Raw genomic sequence first — 18,533 nt, 5'->3', positions numbered from 1 at the left:
GTCCTTGATTCATCATTAATACATCAGAAACATCAGAAAACAATATGTAGTATGCTAAGGCACAAAAGGTAATCCAAATTTATATTTTAAGATGAGTTTCTACTGTAATTTGACTGGGCTGAAAAATGCTGTATGCTGGTATGTGAGTACAGGAATGTATTCTTAATATAATTTTTTAAAAGAAAAAATTTTAATCACCTCTTTTCAAAGCAAAACAAATTTAGAGGGTTGTAGTTGTAGATTGTAGTTGTTCTATTTAGACTTTACTGCATAATTGGGTTTAAGGGGGAAGAGTGAGCTACAATATTTTGAGACTTCAGAAATGGTTGCAGAAGTACCAATGAACAGTGAAGTCACATTGAGATTTTAATCATGTTTAGAATAGACTCTTGGAAAATAAGAGAATGAATATGACTGAATTTTAACTCGGACAAATACCGTCAAGTGAGCAAATTAGCTGCAGTCACTACCAAAATGTTTTATACATTATAGTATTTTCAAGTACAGGTTTAGACATTTCACAATTTATCTTGTGTATGGCACCAACCTGGAACAGTAAACTATTTCTGTATAATGTGACTAGAATCCAGTTACATCCATTGGCACACTTCCATCAGCATAAACCTCATGAGAGTTCCTGTTAGTTAAGAAGTTGGTGTAGATACCTGCTGTAAAAATTTGTTGCACAACTCAGCCTGTGAAAGAAAGTGCCTATGCTGACTTCCTATCTTGTGGAATTCACAGCTGAAAATGTATGCTGATGGATTTATATTGGTATTTTTCCATAAATTTCCAGCCAATATTTAACACCAATTTATATCACATACATAAACATTTAAACAAATACAGTGGTGCCCCACTTGACAATTACCTCGTTAGATGAGGAAATCGCTTAACAATGAAGTTTTTGCGATTGCAAAACGATGTTTTCAATGGGAAAAATCGCTTAACGACGATCTTTACAGCTGATCGTCGGGTTTCAAAATGGCCACCCGCTGTTTAAAATGGCTCTGTGCTTAGGACGGATTCCTCGCATTACAGGCACCAGAAAATGGCCGCCCTATGGAGGATCTTCGCTGGACGCTGAGGTATTTCGCCCATTGGAATCCATTCAGTGGTTTTCAATGCGTTTCAATGGGCTTTTTCATTTCGCTTGACGAGGATTTCGCTTAACAGCGATTTGAACGGAACGGATTATCCTCATCAAGCGAGGCACCACTGTACCTCAACTAAATTCTGTAAGCCGACAAAGAGGCTTTGCAGATACAATTGCATAATTACTCATTTACTGCATTGACAACAATAACAAAAAAGAGTTCAAATACATAGTAAAGTAGGACCCCCTTATCCATTGGATTAGTAGCCACTAATTCACTTATCCATGGTATGAAAATATTAAAATATTAAAAGAAAAAAATCCAGAGAAAACGATTTTCACATGTATTACCAAAACAGCCACTAGAGGGAGCTAGAGACCATGCTATGAATACTTGTTAGTGAAGAATACATATCGTGGTCTCTAGTGGCCAGTTCTGGTAATGCATGTGATTTTTTTATTTTATTTTTTTGCTATCCCCCCCTTTACCATGCTATATACACAGGCATATCTCAGTTTAAGAATTTAATGCGTTCTCCGTGATGTTTCGTAATGCAAAAAAATTCACAAACTGAAACGCAGTTTCCCATAGGAATGCATGCATGGGATGATGCTATAAACCTCCCAGGCGCAATGCAAACTTGCTTTGTATTTCCAAAAAAATTCGCAAACCGAGTCATTTTTTTCAATGGATTTTCGTTCATAAACCAAAAATTACGTTAACCAAGGCATTAGTAACCCAAGGTTCGCTATTATCCACAGTTTTCTGTATCCATGGAGGGAAACTTGGAACCAATCCCCAGCCAATATCAGGGTCCTACTGTACTGGCTTCCATTCATTTTTTGTTATGCATAGAATCCACTCCTTGATTTTGCCACCTCCTCCTAGCGTTCTGTAATTTTAAAATGACACAACTGGTAAACACCAAAAGGTTTTCTAAAATAGCCAAACTTTTATGTGAAAAACTATATTAAAATAAATGTATTGCACCTAAATTCTTTCTGAAGATTCCAGGTTGCAAAGATTTCAGTCTCTGAAAGAGGGATGATAGCTGACAGTAACCCCCTCTCTTCAAGTTCAGGTGCATAATAATCAGGTTACTTCCATACAAGGCAGAAAATCCCACAAGTTACTGTCCTTATTGAGGCAGGGCAAATACAATAATGAATGAAACACCATTGATCCAATGTCTTTGCATAAGTCCAAAAGCATTAAGTATTTGTCAACTGTATTCTAGTTTAACTGCAATCTCTGATCTTACTGCCAACTTTCATTCAGAAATGTTTGGTCAACAAGAGTTAAATCCATCAATTTAAAACTTGCATTAACTGATATTTCTTAGTATTGACATTTCAAGACAGTTGTCGCTAGTAAATGTTTCCAAACATTTCAAGCCATGTTCTCAAATAAAATATCCTACACTATTTTCATACTGCTGGAGTTCATCTTATTGTTCAACTATCTTTAGTTTAGGCTGTAATCTTATATCTACTTACCCCAGAGTAAGCCTAGTTTATGTTGAGCAGAATTATACAGAATTATATTGTCTGCCTCTTCATTTTCTCTGCAAGAACTTTATTTTCTTCAGTTTTTCAGAGAAGTGAACTGCATTATTGAAGACAAGTTTTAATGTCTGTATGAAAAGAAGCACTCACTGCCCATAGATAAAGCTAAAATAACCCAAGCAGCTTTGTTTTCTTCATTATTATGTTAACAGCCAGGATGTAGGGTTTTTAAAAATCTATTATTCATTTGGCATCTGTTGTACAATATGATCTTCTACAACACTTGCACGTTATTAATTGGATGGAAATCCATAAAAGCAGATCACAATGAATGCAACTCATCTGATAATACACAACACAGTTAAGTTTTACCAAAAGAAAGAAAACAAGTTGTTATTTAAAAGTGTTTCATTCCAAAGAAACTGGGTCAAATAGATTTCCCCCTCTTCCACCTGAGTGATGAATTTTGTTCTTAGAATTTGGCATACAGTAACTCAGTAGATTCTCATCTACAAGGTAAATTTGGTGTTTTCTGGTAAACACTATCATAACAACAGCTGAGAGACATGTAAAAGTTTGCGAGGATAGGCAAGATTGCAAAACAGTTGCTGGATATTTGGACCAAGTGTATCAATATTTTGATATTTACATTCTATTTCAGGCACATTCTTTGGTTACATTCTGTAGTTTAACAAATAAATAAGACAGCGACTGTCTGAAGTAAAGACTGCATTACTTCAGATAGGTGACGATGCATTTTTGCTTTTCTCTGGGGAAAAATATACAGGCCGTTGAAAAACAAATGTTTTATTATATCCATAAACGATAAAATCCAAGTGCTACCGTGAGGCATGTAAATACTGAACCTGAAAGAAAATAAGGATGGGGAAGAGAATATGCACACTGTCAAATTTTAATCCAGTTTGAAAACACGAAAACATTTAAATAATTCTATATTCAGCTTGTATCCTGTCTACAACTATATATGGTTAAAAAAGCTATAGGATTTGCTTGCTTACATGTTCACAGCCTATGATCTGTGTTTCCAGAATGCAAAAAATATGTCAGAAATTGGGGGGGAGGTCTAATTAAAGAAGGAGATGGGAAAGGGACAGGAAAACTAGGGTAACTAGCAGTGAAAGTAAGTTTACAATTGCAGGATAACTATTAGCAGAAGCATGGAAATACAATTTGTCTCACTGGTATGTATTCATGCAAAATTACTTTTCCTTGAAAATATGCTAATACAGTATGCTGATTTTTTGTGGGAAATAAATCCAGCATTCGGATCATCTGAATAAGCAGAAACAGAAGAGAAGTACTCAGTACTATATACATAAAGGCATGGCAAACATATCTAGAATCTAATCAGAAGTCTCTGTGTTCTAAATATTAAATACACACATGGTAGACAACCAAGCCAGTTGACAAAGCACATGCACTGAGACAGATCAACTTACCTGCTAAATATTTAATGTTGTCAAGCTTGTGCGATTCAAGCATTGTTTTCAGACCTGCAACTTCAGTGTCAATTTTTCTATCTGTCTGTGTTAAAGCTCGATCTTGTTGTGCATGCTTTGAAAGAGAAAAAATGTAAATATTTCTATTGAAAAATGAGACTCATACAATGAAAAGGCCAGCACTTTCTTCTATAACACAGATTCTGTACTTGCTGTTGCTAGAAAAAACTTTGCTGCAGTACTCTGCCAACTCACTGTCTCCAACATAAATACTCTTACTTGGTAGGTTCTCCCCTCCCCACCGACTACAAGACTAGGCATTTAGCCCTAACGAGCATTCTACAGCTTGTCTAACCTAGCAGTACCTCATCAGGTGTACCCAAATAATCTTCATGTACATGAAGGAAACAACATTAAAAAAATGTAAATAAAGAGCTGCTTACTTCAAAGCTATTTTCTGTTGCTATCAGGTTTAATTTAGAGTAAAAATCATTAGGACAAAATACAAAGGTGTTTCTAAAAAAATTAACACTTCCTACAGACATGCACTGAATCACCAGTTAAAAGCCCAATCTGGCACATTTTGTCAGATGTACAAGCCCTGTTCCCACACACTTCAAGAAGTCTCATGTTAGTAATTTGAGGAAGAGCCAAGAGATGCACAACAGAATGAAAGCACACCATCTGCGGTTTTGCCTCCTCATTCATATATATATATATATATATATATATATATATATATATATATAGAGAGAGAGAGAGAGAGAGAGAGACAGACAGACAGACAGACAGACAGACAGACAGACAGACACACACACACACACACACACACACACCCAAGAGCTCAGTCTGTAACGGAGAAAAGCTACTGAACTACAAATGGTGGTATTCTCCAGATAGTTCCCCAAAGGGGGAAAAAAGAGTTAGCATTGTAAACAACACATAATTGAGATTTAAACCAAAGATGTTAAACATGCCAGATGCTTTTCTTCATGCATATGCTATGGGGGTGGATACCTAATCCAAACAGTTGGATTAGGTATCCTCCCCGATGGGCAAGGAGCTCTTTTATGGTTTTCAAGAATAAATATGTATTTAGGATATCAGTCAAACTCAATTTCAAACCTTTCCCTTGGATGTCATGTTTCCATTTGTACTGCTACTAGAAATTCATACCCATCTGAGAAGTTAAACACTGACTTTGGAATGTACAGCTCTGTAGTGTGTACTTATTCAAGGCAGTAATGGATAATGTGTTCCAGGCTGATTACTTGCATAAAAGTCATCTTTCAACAATTTTGTATGATTCATGATTTTGACTTTCCATATATTTCATCAGCATAACCATGTATTTTGCTTCCCTTGTTTCATGGCAATTCAATATAAAAAGCAGTAGAAATTGGTCTGTTGGGTCACAATGAGGCACTGTTCTTCCTTGTGGATAGAAAGAGGGGTAGAAGCCATATTTTTCCACCAGCAGATAATTCAGTAGGATAAAACCTATTAAACCAGCATAAGTGACAATGGGTCAGTTCAGTTAGCTGCTAATTATAAGGGGCTGTATTCCAGTGTCATTTTGATGGAGGAGGAAGGGGACAAAGCCAAAATTAATTTGCCCCACCTGATCTTGTTTGCTTCCCTTTCACCAATCCTGATTAGCACCATCTTTGTGAATTTCGTTGTATGGTATACTGTGTATATACTTACAATGACAATAAATTACATTATTATTATTATTATTATGATATGTATCACTTCTAACTATAATACGTTGCATGTATTATGTATTTTTGCAGAAGGCTGGTTATACATTTAACTATAAAATGTAAGTACCAGCTAATTGTCATTTTACACATTCAGGGATCTGTTGTTTTAGTCAATAGATAGGTAACTAAATAATATTGTCATTAAAGATGGTGCATATAAGCCTACACAACAAATGAGATTATTATCTTGTTCAATGATCAGTCATAGTTCTTACCAATTCCACTATTTCTGTTCTCATTTTCAACAGTTTTCTTTCATTAAGTGAATACTGAAAAAACAACAGCAATGGATTAGGTTTTCATTTGCATTTTTCATTATTTCAGCAACACTGTTACAGCTTCTGGCTTTAACTGCTCTATTTTGCTTTCTTCTGTATAATGATCTTTCAACATTGTGAGCAAATGGTTGCAAAAAACAAACACAAACAACCCGCCCATCAATTAAGATTCTAAATTATGCACTTACAAATCTACACATTACAAAGGGCATTCAATATGTATTTTTGGATTACACTTGTTCAGAAGCTTTTGTAGTATGCCAGACGACAATAAGTTTCACAAACAAATATAATATTGATAGAGTTCACATTATCTTAAAGCACTCAGAATGCTGTGAAAACAGAAAACCTTTTTTAATTTCATATTTTTAGTCTCATATTTTATTTTCTAATTGTGTTTTGAATCCAACAGTGTGTCCAAGTAGTTTCACCCTACACTATGAACACAATGTTGACTGATAAATTACACAGTCTCTAAGACTATCAGACAGAGACTACAAAGAAAAAAAATGTCTAAATTAGAACAGTGTGACGGTATGTCCAAAGAACCCATCTTCAAGACAGAAGCGTACATACCAATTCTTTTACTCTGCTTTTTTCAAGATTGAAATCTAACTTGCTGTCTGTACGAACTTTGGAAGTTTCATCCTAGAAAAGAAATGGACAATAAAATGCTTATATTGTTTATATTCTGTAGTAATTTCACAAGTGCAACAATACTATGCTTACTTTTTTCATTCGTCTGCACTGGATAATATGAGAACGCTTTTTCCCCCCAGCCTTAGCAAACTTTCTTTAACTGAGCTTCCTAATCCAAAAAGAAGTGCCAGACTAGATGTCATCACGCACACACATACTGTGCTCAGATGTTTCTGGACAGTATGAGGGATTCTACATCCTACATAATATCCAAATAGCTAATGAATCATGTAAATTTGTCCAACTTTAGAAAATGGCAATCAAAATTCTCAGCAGCTCAACTTACACTTAACTGCAGTTGGGGCACAACATCCATTGACCTGCTTCATAAAAAAAGCTTTCAAAAATTGGCCTATGCCTTGCACTACAGCAGCCATTACTGTCCTTCAGATTCCAACTGATGTCAACTAACTTAGGATGAAAGGTGTTTATGTGCTCTGTTCCCTTACTGTTTCATTCTATTCAGCTTTATATTTTCTTGTTATCCTTTTAAATTATATTTTACTTTTTAATCATTTTGCAACAACAGGAGCTTTATATAAACCACTTTGAGGTGAGTGATCTGAACAAAATAGCAGCAATGACTGAAAATGAAAAAGTGGAGGCATAAGAACAAGAGTTAGCTGGATAAACTTGCCTTAAAAAAGAGAGGCATCTGTCAGAAACACCAGTAACATTAAAATCTTAGTCGGATAAGCCTTTTCCCAGCTTCTCTCTACTTTGCACACCTACACACAGGAAAACAGTAGCTGCAGAAAACTGTCACCCAGTGAGGCTGGCCCACACTCCTGCAACATCTTGGATATGGGACTGAGACTGCTTTGGTAGATCATCTACACTGGGGATTGAGTAAGGGGAGTGCAGCCTTATTAGTTATTCCACTCCTTTCAAAAGCATTTCATTCTTATGATCACAGTATCCTGCTGGATTGCTTGGCTAGCTTGAATGTTGGGGACACTGCATTACAGTAGTTCTGATCCTTCCTGTCACGATATATAAAAACGGTCACATTAGGAGAACACTGTTCATCAGCAAGGCCTTTGGCATCCCTCAGGGCTCTATCTTATTTCCTATTTTACTAAACATCTATATGAAGGTGCTGGGAAGTCATTTCATGCTTTGGAGTGAGGTGCCACCAGTGTGCTGGTGACACCCAGCTCAACTGCCTCCTTCTAAAGAAGAAGTCTGGACCTTTGAATGTTGCCTAAGCTCACATTGGGCTAGATACTGGCGAACAAACTAAAACTAAATCCTGTCAAGATACAGAGGTGTTGCTGGCCAGTAGAAAGTCAGATCTGGGTATCCAGATTCAACTGGTTCAAGAAGAGCTTACACTCTCCCTGACATGTCAGATTTATAGTCTGGGAGTGCTCCTTGACTCTCCATTGTCACTGGACTCCCAGGAGGCAGTGGGGATGAGGAATGACTTTACAAAATTCTGAAAAATTCATAGTGCACTATGACTTTTCCTGAGTCAATCTGACTTAGCAACAGTAATTCATATCTAAGTTACATCACATCTTGGTTACTGCCATGCACTGTAACTAGGGCTACCCTTAAAGTCTGGGATCATCAGCTGCTGCAACATGCAATAACTTATCATTGCTTTCCTTCCAAGAAGCAGGCATCTTTGAATTTCATGGCTGCTGTCACCCTCTGCAGTGATCATGGAGCCCAAGAAAGTAAAATCTGTCACTGCCTCCATATCTGCCCCTTCTATTTGCCAGGAGGTGATGGGACCAGTGGCCATGATCTTAGTTGTTTTGATGTTGAGCTTCAGACCGTTTTTTGCACTCTCCTCTTTCACCCTCATTAAGAGGTTCGTTAATTCCTCTTCACTTTCTGCCATGCTTTTGCGTAGTCAATGAAGCAGAAGTAAATGTTTTTCTGGAACTCTGGCTTTCTCCATAATCCAGCGCATGTTAGCAATTTGGTCTCTAGTTCCTCTTCCCCCTCGAAATCCAGCTTGTACTTCTGGGAGTTCTCAGTCCACATACTGCTGAAGCCCAACTTGTAGGATTTTGAGCATAACCATGCTAGCATGTGAAATGAGTGCAATTGTTTGGTAGTTGGAGCATTCTTTGGCACTGCCCTTCTTTGGGATTGGGATGTAGACTGATCTTTGGCAGTCCTCTGGCCACTGCTGAGTTTTCCATTGATGATGATAAAAAAAAGCACACTGGTCCTTTGATATTGGGCTGTGGCACCAGGGTGTGTGACATGGCCTTTAGCCTGGTTTGTTCCTTTTTGCACACCACACATAGAATGATTAAAGTGGTAGGGAAAGCCCCTCCCCAATTCTGTGTTGGCTGTCTCTAGCAAGCATGTCATTGCTAGCAACACTCTGGTAGCCACTGATGGTGATTAAATCCTCCGCGAGCTAGCAAAAATTTAATGTAATTTGCTAGGCACGTTGGACACCTTACTACTCCCTATACCACACCATGGCTGGAGTGCAATGTGTTTCAGCAAAAATAATGCACATCTTTATCAAATTTGGTGCATCCTGCTAGTTCAGTACACAGCCTGTGTAGATTCAATAATATTTTTAGTTCAAATAATGTATGATTTCCTTCTTTTCGAATCAAGGGGGTAATGTTGGCGTATATAAATTTTGGGGGGGTAAAAGGTAAAAAAGTTCGCTGATCCCTGATCTAAGGTTATATTTACCTAATTTTCAGACCTGCTAAGGACCAGATGATTTCTATTATCTCCTGAATTCATAGAGGATGTACCTTCTTTTTCATATGACTATACTAATGCTAAAAGCATTTCAGTCTGTGAGACTCTTTACAAGATCCTTCTAACTCCTCAGACCATTCTCAGCCACAGCACAAAACATGACCTGGAACCACTCCAGGTCTCTGCTCATAGACTTAAAATCCTCAGCTTATGAACTAATAACTGACTATCTCCGCCTCCTCCACACCAATTTGTGGTTCCCAGAATATATTAGTGCTATGTTTTGTCCTTTGTAATCCTTCTCTATATGTCTATGTCCTTCCCCCTTCCTTCTCTGGCATTCTTTGTTGCCTGTAAAGCTGAAGCTGGCTTTCCCAACCACACCATTATCTTATCCATTCAGGTTTACTTCCAACCATAAGAACACATACTCTATAATTTAATTTAGCCAACTGATCACAGTTTACTAAAGGAAACATGTAATTCACTGTCATTCTCATCCAGCAATAGATGACAGCAACAGATCTCTTCAAGTGAGTCATTCACCTAGACTGATGCTGTATATGGATGCTGCATAGAAGAAAAATTCTGCATCCAGAAGTGCTCTTTGTTGAACTAGAAGAAAGAAATTGGATACCCCACACCTTTGTGGATTCTACTGACTTGTTACAAAGCAGAGGCAGACCAAGTTGTTCAACGGTACTTATTCCTGAACTGCTTTCCCAACCACATCAATATATAATCAATCCATGGAATAAAACTATAATCTCAGAATATTTTACAGAAAGTCTGAACACACAACACATCTCGCTAAAATTTAAAGTAAAGTTATATTATCTGGTTACAAAATACCTTACCATTACTTGCTTTTTTAGCTGTTGAAGTTCAAGTTTTAATTTCTTTGCATTAAAAAAAAGAAAAGAAAAACATTAACATTACAAAGATAAAATGATACAAATATTGGCCTAATTTAATCATTCCAATCTGGTATGAAATTTGAGAAGTAACGTTTCCAATGTCAATTAACAATTTCTTACATTACAAAATTTTATACATGCCACCTATATGGAACTGGATGGATTCAAACTCATTATGCATCTTTGGATCTTTTCTTTATAGAAACAAGTAATACTTGCAATTTGCATATGCGTGATAGAGAAAGCTTTCCTTTCATAAGAAGGAAACTACTTTTGTTTCTCTTGAACTAGGTAACAAATGTACTTAGCAGATTGTGCCTGTTGCATTTAAGTAAAGAACGTAACTGAATTAACTAATGCGTTATATTTCTGCTGGATGGCACATTAAAATGTCATTAAAAATCACAACAAACAGTCTTGAAATTTTTAAGAGTTCTTCTTACCTCATTTACTGCTCGGAGCGCTGAAAATTCACTTTTCTCCAAAATAATCATATCTTTCTTCACAACACCAATATGAGACATTATCTGTTGCAGAGCAATTTCCTTTGAAAGAGAAACATTACTTCAGTGTAACAGTACGAATGCTATCATTATATTCTCTACATTCACTGTTTCACCAACTCTTATAAACTGTTATACTAGTAACATAAAACTTGCTGAAGGCTTTACTCTATCAGGAACGCTGCAACTTCTAAACAGAGGCTTTTCTCCCCATCCTGCTCAACTCCAGTGCCCGAAGAAAAGGTGGGATGGGAATGTTGTAAACAGGTATGGCAAAGTAACGTATTCAAGGCATCGCAGTAATCTAGATGGTGATGATAAAAATTATAATCATCATCATGATCTTAGAACTACAGGAAGAAACCTATACACCATATTTTCTGAGCATTATACTCCTACTGTTCAGTTATAAATAGCTTCAGCATGTTATTATGTTTATTCCTCTTAAAAGTAACTGTCCCTGTGACTCCACAAGACCAGGTCACATTTCAAGGAGGTTGTTAAGAGTTGTGCATAAAACCATTTATGTTAGCAGCCAAATTAATTAATTATAGGCCCGTCACCAATGTTTCTTTCCTCAGCAAGGTAGTTGAGAGCGTGGTGGCCGATCAGCTCCAGGCTCTTGGATGAAACCAATGCCCTGGATCTGTTCTAGTCGGGCTTCAGGCTGCGCCACAGCACGGAAATGGCATTGGTCACCCTGTTTGATGACCTGCTGAGGGAGGCCGACAGGGGCAAAATGTCTCTGCTGGTCCTCCTTTACATCTCAGCCACCTTTGATACCATTGACCATAGTATTCTCCTGGGGAGGCTCTCCGAGTTGGGAACTGGTGGCCTGGCTCTTGCCTGGCTCCATTCTTTCTTGGGGACTGTCCCCAGAGAGTGTAGATTGGAGAGAATTTCTCGGCCCCGTGGAGCCTCAATTGTGGGGTTCCACAGGGCTTGATTATCTCTCCAATGCTATTTAACATCTATATGATGCCACTGGGAGAGGTCATCAGGGGATGTGAGGTTTCGTGTCATCAGTACGCTGATGATACTCAGCTCTACATCTCCTTTTTTCCAACAACAGTGGATACTGTTTTGTCCCTTGAGCACTGCCTGGAGGCTGTTCAGCAATGGATGCAGATGAATGAACTGAGGCTGAATCCGGGCAAGACGAAGGTTCTTCGGGTGGGTGTCCCAGACATCAGTGGTCTGGGAAACTCCCTCTCCTTTGGGGAGGTGAGTCTTACCACCAAGAGTGAGGTTCTCAGTCTGGGTGTACATCTAGACCATGGAGACCCAGGTGTTGTCAGCGGTCCATTCCGCACATTTCCACCTTCGGTGGATTGCCCAGCTGTGTCCCTATCTTGATGTGGGGCGCTCACCACTTTGGTCCATGCCCTTGTAGTCTCAAGATTAGGCTACTGTAACGTACTCTACGTGGAGCTGCCTTTGAGATGGACGCAGAAACTTCAGATGGTACAGAATGCAGTGGCCAGACTTCTTACAGGGGTGAAAGTTACCAACATATTTTCCCCACACTGGCCGCCTTACATTGGCTGCCCATCCATTTCTGAGTTGATTTCAAAGTTCTTACAATCACATATAAAGCCCTAAATGGTTTAGGACCTCAATATCTGGCAGAGCACCTTCTCCCACCCAGTTCTGCCAGAGTCACTCGTTCCAGCCAGGCTGGGCAGCTGAGGGGCCTACTGCCGAAGGAGGTCCGGAGGGAAAGAACGAGGAACAGGGCCTTCTCGGCAGTGACCCCTCGCCTTTGGAACAACTTGCCAGTGGAGGTCCACCTGACTCCCTCTCTGGGCGTTTTCAGGAATAAACTTAAAACCTGGCTATTTGGGCAGGCTTTCCCTCCTGTCGCATCTTAATTTCTTATACTTTTGCCACCTTGGATCTATAATGTATGTTTTTTGGTTTTATTGTTTTTAAATTTGTAAACCGCCCAGAGTAGACCTTTGGTCTAGATGGGCGGAATAGAAATCCAATAAATAAATAAATAAAAATTATACTAATTTTTGAGACTTCAGTGGATATGGGTGTGACCACAGACATCTCATTTCTCAAGATGGTCCCAATTTGTACTCATCTTCTGTTTTGAATGGGTAGGGAAAACTGGAAAAACAGGGTGATGTTCAGTCCCGCAGGAATATTTTATGCATAGACACAGTGTTTGCACTTGACCGCGTGAAGCCTGCATTCCACACTCAAAACATAAACTAGTTAGCTTAATACTGTTAAAACATCAAAACCTCAATACAACAGAAACAGCTCTCTCCTCCGTTATTTGTAGAAAACTAGCACTCTGCATTTTTGATACATAAGCTTATGTAGGGACTTCTCTGAAAAAATGTGAGTTGGTTCATTTGGACAATAAAAATGATCCCAGTCCTGAAATGCCTACATATAAAGAGACTATAAGAGATCTTTTAACAAAATGTTGCAGGGGTCATCAAGGTGTTGCTGCCACCTGGATTATTCCACACTATTTATTTCTTGACTTGCAGGCTTTTGATGGTGCCAGTCCTGAACCAGACCAGTTTTCATACTCAAGTGTTCCTCTGTTCATGTGTGAAGGCTGTCCAAAATGAGAAAACCTCCACAACAGAAAAAGGAAGCAGAAATGTTTGCACAAGGAACTAATGAATGTACACTACAATAGGAAAAAGAATACAGACAAGATGTAGTAGCCTCATGAAAAACAACTGCTTTAGCTTACAAATGATACACTGACCAGAATTCTATTTGTAATCCTGTAGGAAGTTATACTAAGAATTTATGATGCTGCACAAGTGACCATGCAACCTAAACCACTGCACCCCAGGAAAGATGGAAAAGAGAAGAGAGGCGTAAGAATAGAAGAACAGAGTGAGATAAGAGAGGTCATGGAATGAGAGCATGAAAGAATGGCAGGGGAACTCATTGAGCCATAAGGGGCAGGGGAACTCACTGACCCATAAGGGGGGAAAACATGGAGAGAAGGAGGCAGAAGCATGGGAAAGGTTAAAGCATGGTACAATTTCTACTAACTCCCAAATTTTCAGTGTGCACAAGAGATTGCATAATGTCACCTGCAGAATTACTTTGCAGGCTACAGTTTACCATGATTATGTTGATTTTGCAACCACTTGCTCAATGCTGAGTTAGACAGGCTTAATTTGTAAATTTCTTTGGGATGGGGCCCAACTTAAAAGTAAACCTGTTGAGAGCAATAGGACTTGTTAGTCATAAATATCTTAAACCATTGATACAAATGAACATAATCTAAGCAAAAATACATCTGGTTCCAAGTCTATAGTGATATATTTGGCTATCATTGGATAATAAGAAAATCCACTTTCATGTATCTGACCTGTTGCATTTTTGTGACCATATCCTTGTATATCACATCCATGTTGCTTTTCATAATGTTCATTAAAGCTGACACAATGACCTCAGCTTGCTGAGTTGTGAATCCTAAAGAAATATAAAATATTATTAAGCAAATTTCGGCTGTGTTCAATTTATCACAAGAAATACAACTGTAACCAGTAAATAAATACATGTATGCCTAACATGTCAAAAAAGTGCTCTGGAGGATATAATTAGAGATGGGGGTATTCTTATTCTTATACAAATATCCCTGCACAGGTGGAAATAACAAGGGTCTGGCCGCATGGGGCTGGACTGTCCACTCACAATTTCGCCACTGCTGCCAGCTCCACGGAGGCTTCTTATTGCGCCGTTGTCCGCAAATGATTACCCAGTCCTGGCAGGAGGTGGGATGACAGGCCTCTCTGCTAGGTCAGAGAGTGGCTTATCCATTGCGGAGAACAATGCGATAGGAAGCCTCCCACAGAGCTGGCAGCAGTGGCGAAATTGTGAGTGGACAGTCTGGCCCCATGGGGCCGGACCCTCATTATTTCCACCAGTGCAGGGATATTTGTATTTGTGTACAAATACGAACACCCCCATCTCTACATATAATATTCACAAAGCCAAAGGCTGCCTTAGCAATTCTTTACCCAAAGGAAAAAAAAAGCTTGCAAGTTGGAAAAACACCATTCTTTCCACCTTTTCTACCCAGGAGTAACTCTCTTCAAGTTGAGTGGACATTACTCCTAGTTAGGCAGCTGAGCTATTACAAGTCTACATATCTAGCAATACAAACATTCATGTACAGTGGTGCCTCGCACAATGGGCGCCTCGTAGAGTGATGAAACGGTGCCTGCATAGGGCGAAAATCGCAGAGCGAAGGTTGGTAAGCAGTTCGCTTACTGACCTTCGCTTTGCGACCTGCCGATCAGCTGTTCGGCGGCTACAAAATGGCCACTGGAAGCCCCAAAATGGCCACGCGCAGCGTTTTCGTGCCCTCGTAAAGCGAGGGGAGGGCGCGAAAATGGCTGCCGGCCATCCTGAAGCATCGCTGAACAGTGAGTATTTGGCCCAATTGGGTTTTTACGTTCCGTTCAACGATGCTTTCACACAGCGAGGGTTAATCCGGAACGGATTAACCTCGCTGTGCGAGGCACCACTGTATTTACTCAGAAGTTATGTCTTGCTGTATTCTATGAAGGTTTCTTACTATTAGTGGGATTTATGACTGCAGCCTAACTAAAATCTCATTCCCAGTCAAAGACCTTTTTTTTTGCAAGTGTGATTCATAAGGAAAATTATCAAAATTGTTTTAGCTGAAGCACGTGAAAGGATGAGAGAAGGAACTCAGTTTTGGCAAAGGAGGATTTCTCTTAAAACATCAAACTGCTCAGAATTCTTCTAATGCAAATAGTACAATTACAGTGATTTCCAAAATGATCCATTCTAAATCCAAATTCACATAACTCAAAAGAGTACACACACAAAGAGCTATCCCTGACAAGGCAAAGATAAAAAGAATAAAATCCACAGTAACTCATATTGGGCAATGCAGATTAATTTATATAATGGGCCTTAAAATCTTCAGGAAAGGCTCTAGTAAAAATACCTATTGTTTCAGAGGCCTACATATCATGCATGTAGAAGGTGGTTCTCTCCTGTGCTGCTCCAAGAATGTGGAATGCACTCCCTTCAGAGCTGGGATCTGTTTCCACCCTTAGCACTGTCATTTAATGGAAAGGCAGGGCATAAATATAATCATCATCAACAACAAAATTACCATTTTTCTCCAGGAGGCACACAAAGGCATGGGTATCAAAGTAAAGCTTTCTGCTTCCGGATAAAGAAAAGCTACCTTTGCTGTTTTCAAACTGTGGAGATGAGACAGAAATATTCACATCTAAATAGAAAAAAGAAAAGTACATCAAAGTAAATTTCATTAATACTAATATACATGTCAGTAGCTATATGACAATGGAGAAATGGCCAAAAGGACAGAGAAAGTATGCTCCTGTTGGTTCTGCTGGACTTTGTGTTTTAATGTGCAATGTTTAATTTGTAATTTAAATGTAATTTAATGACCAGATTCCTGTTAATTGTGCCTGCTAAATTGTTACAAGTTAAGAAGTTGGCACGGGCAATTCCTATCATACACCAGTCATATGATGCAGTGAACAAGAGGAAATGCCCACATTTACTTCTTAACTTGGGGGTAATTTACCACTTAATGTTGTGTTAATGATTTTACACTGGTGGAAGCATATGCTAGGATTCTGGCTACTGCCATTATAAATATTCTGTAGGTCGCTCCCATTATTGGGAGAAAAATGGGGTGCAAAATAAATAAACATGGAAACAAATGTAAGACACAATTTTTTCTACCTCAAAACCTTGCATCACTGTATAACTACATGCTGTAATATTATAATTTTCCTTTTTGCTGTAAGAGGAGAAGTAATTCAAACATGAAAAGTTCAGGATGGATTCTTCTTAAGTGCACTCCCTGCCATGACTAAAGCAATTTAGTTTTTCTTTTATCCTACAGCAAACACTTCCAATATACAAATTTCACACTCATGATATCATTCTAAAGTGTACAGAGAAAAGGAATGTTTACATGAGCACTATTTGTCTCTTTGCTTATCTCATTCCTCTTGCAATCAAATGATTATGAATGCACAAAGCATCCATCCTGCCTTTAAACCCAGAATCAATTCAGAACAGTAGGGAAAAGCAGGGTACAGCTACAAGAAATCATCTGCACAATTTCTTTAATGTGCAGCTGATTTCAACCGGTAACAGAAAAGCAGATGACCAGAAAAAAACAATACAAAAGGATCTACATACAAGTTATCTTCTGCTTGATTTTTCTACAGATATTATTACGTGATACTTAATAGGCAACTGATGTATATCTAATTACATTGTAGGTCATTACTTTTATTAATTAATACTTCTCAAACAGAGTCTGCAACAGCAAAAGGTATTTTCATTTTCCCCTTCTGGAAGCTGCACCAAAAGACAAGGACCTTCAGCTTCCTGCGTTGTTTCAAAGGATTCTCGGGAGGGCACCGCCTGGCAACGGAAGCGCGTTGAGCCATAATACTGTAGTGTATATTTCCATCCCTCGACACCGAGAGAAGCAACCACGGCCTGCCTTGCCCTTTCTAACTCCCGCCCGGCTCACCTCGCTCTTCGACCGCCCGGCGACGGCCCACGTCGCGGCTGAGGGAACGGGCGCCCGACCCAAGCGGCCGGAGGCTCTCGAGACATGGCACGCGGCTGCGCGAGGCGGCCGGTTTCGCGCCGTCCTTCGCGGGGAAAGCGGGAGAGTGCCGGCGCGCGCCGCCAGCTCCCCGGACCAGGAACCCCGCGCGCTTCCAGTCACCTAGGCAACGGCGGGCGAACGGGGAGCAGAGGGCACCGAGCCGTGCAACAACACTTTGCCTGTGCGGGAGAAGGGCGCCTCGTTCCTGCTGAACGCTAAAGAGCTCCTTCGTCAGGGGGACTCCGGTCCGGCCTTTGAGCATCCCTCCTTCACCCTGGGCCCGAGGTCAGAGTTTGGGGGCTTCTCCCCTCCGTCGTCTCATGGCTACGGCCCTCGGCCGGCAGATTCCCTCCGACGGCCTCACGCGATAGCTGGCTGGTTCCGGCAAACCCACCACGCCTGCGCCTCCATGGGAGGCGGGCCGTTGCCAGGGCCCCGCCCCGTCGGGCTAACACCCCCGCCCAGTTCACTGCGAAGAGTAGAGCGTGACAGGCCTGCGATCCGTGTTGGGCGTGATCCGTTCGCTTCCAGGAAATCGCCAGCCGGGCGTTGGGCGCCAACCCTCTAGGAACCGGCCAGAGAAAAGAACCAGCAGGGCTCCGTTCCGCCTGATCGTTCCCTTTTGCTCGCCATCTCGAACCGAAACGCGATTATGTGTGGGACCACGAGGCTGAACGCTTTGGCACAATGCCGTGCAAGGTGTTGCTAAGGACGGAGGTCCGATGGCATACCTCGCCTTTCTTACCGGAGTGACTCTGGACCGATCTACAGTACATATACACCTATATGTAGTCTGATTTCCAGAGTTTTCTTTTCACTTCTAAAGCAGCATTTTAGGGGCACGAATTAGGATTAGGAGCATTAACACCATCCCAGATCCCGCGCATTGTTTGTGGGCTACGAGGCTGCTCTTCTATACTCATTAACCTGAATGTTTTCTTTCTGAGTAAACATAAACTGGTATGGGAAACAGGTGGCCCCTCGCCGCTACGCCTAGTTATTCC

At 40.0% G+C, this 18,533-nt stretch overlaps 1 protein-coding gene and 1 long non-coding RNA gene across 3 annotated transcripts; one reads left to right on the top strand and one right to left on the bottom strand.

Annotated features, from left to right (window-relative positions):
• Positions 1–353: 353 nt before the first annotated feature.
• Positions 354–18,001, bottom strand: MCUR1 (mitochondrial calcium uniporter regulator 1). 2 transcript variants are annotated; one of them, XM_072998662.2, is made up of 9 exons: positions 17,449–18,001; positions 16,117–16,161; positions 14,260–14,363; positions 10,848–10,949; positions 10,345–10,386; positions 6,683–6,754; positions 6,044–6,097; positions 4,063–4,177; positions 354–3,468 (listed from the first exon to the last, which is right to left on the bottom strand). In XM_072998662.2, the coding sequence occupies exons 1-9, from the start codon at positions 17,789–17,791 to the stop codon at positions 3,413–3,415; spliced, it is 933 nt and encodes a 310-aa protein (XP_072854763.1). In that variant the 5' UTR covers positions 17,792–18,001; the 3' UTR covers positions 354–3,412. The 2 variants fall into 2 exon arrangements, with proteins under 2 accessions (XP_072854763.1, XP_020654257.1); XM_020798598.3 differs by having other exon boundaries at positions 16,042–16,161; positions 17,449–17,996.
• On the top strand, positions 10,986–14,423 carry LOC144589227 (uncharacterized). The gene is made up of 2 exons (XR_013545213.1): positions 10,986–12,080; positions 13,667–14,423. It is a non-coding gene; the product is annotated as an uncharacterized LOC144589227 (long non-coding RNA).
• Positions 18,002–18,533: the final 532 nt, after the last annotated feature.

Source organism: Pogona vitticeps, chromosome 4, assembly GCF_051106095.1.
Source record: "Pogona vitticeps strain Pit_001003342236 chromosome 4, PviZW2.1, whole genome shotgun sequence".
NCBI lineage: Eukaryota > Metazoa > Chordata > Lepidosauria > Squamata > Agamidae > Pogona > Pogona vitticeps.
The sequence above is the reverse complement of the archived record's forward strand: the minus strand, read 5'-3'. Positions and strand labels throughout refer to the sequence as shown.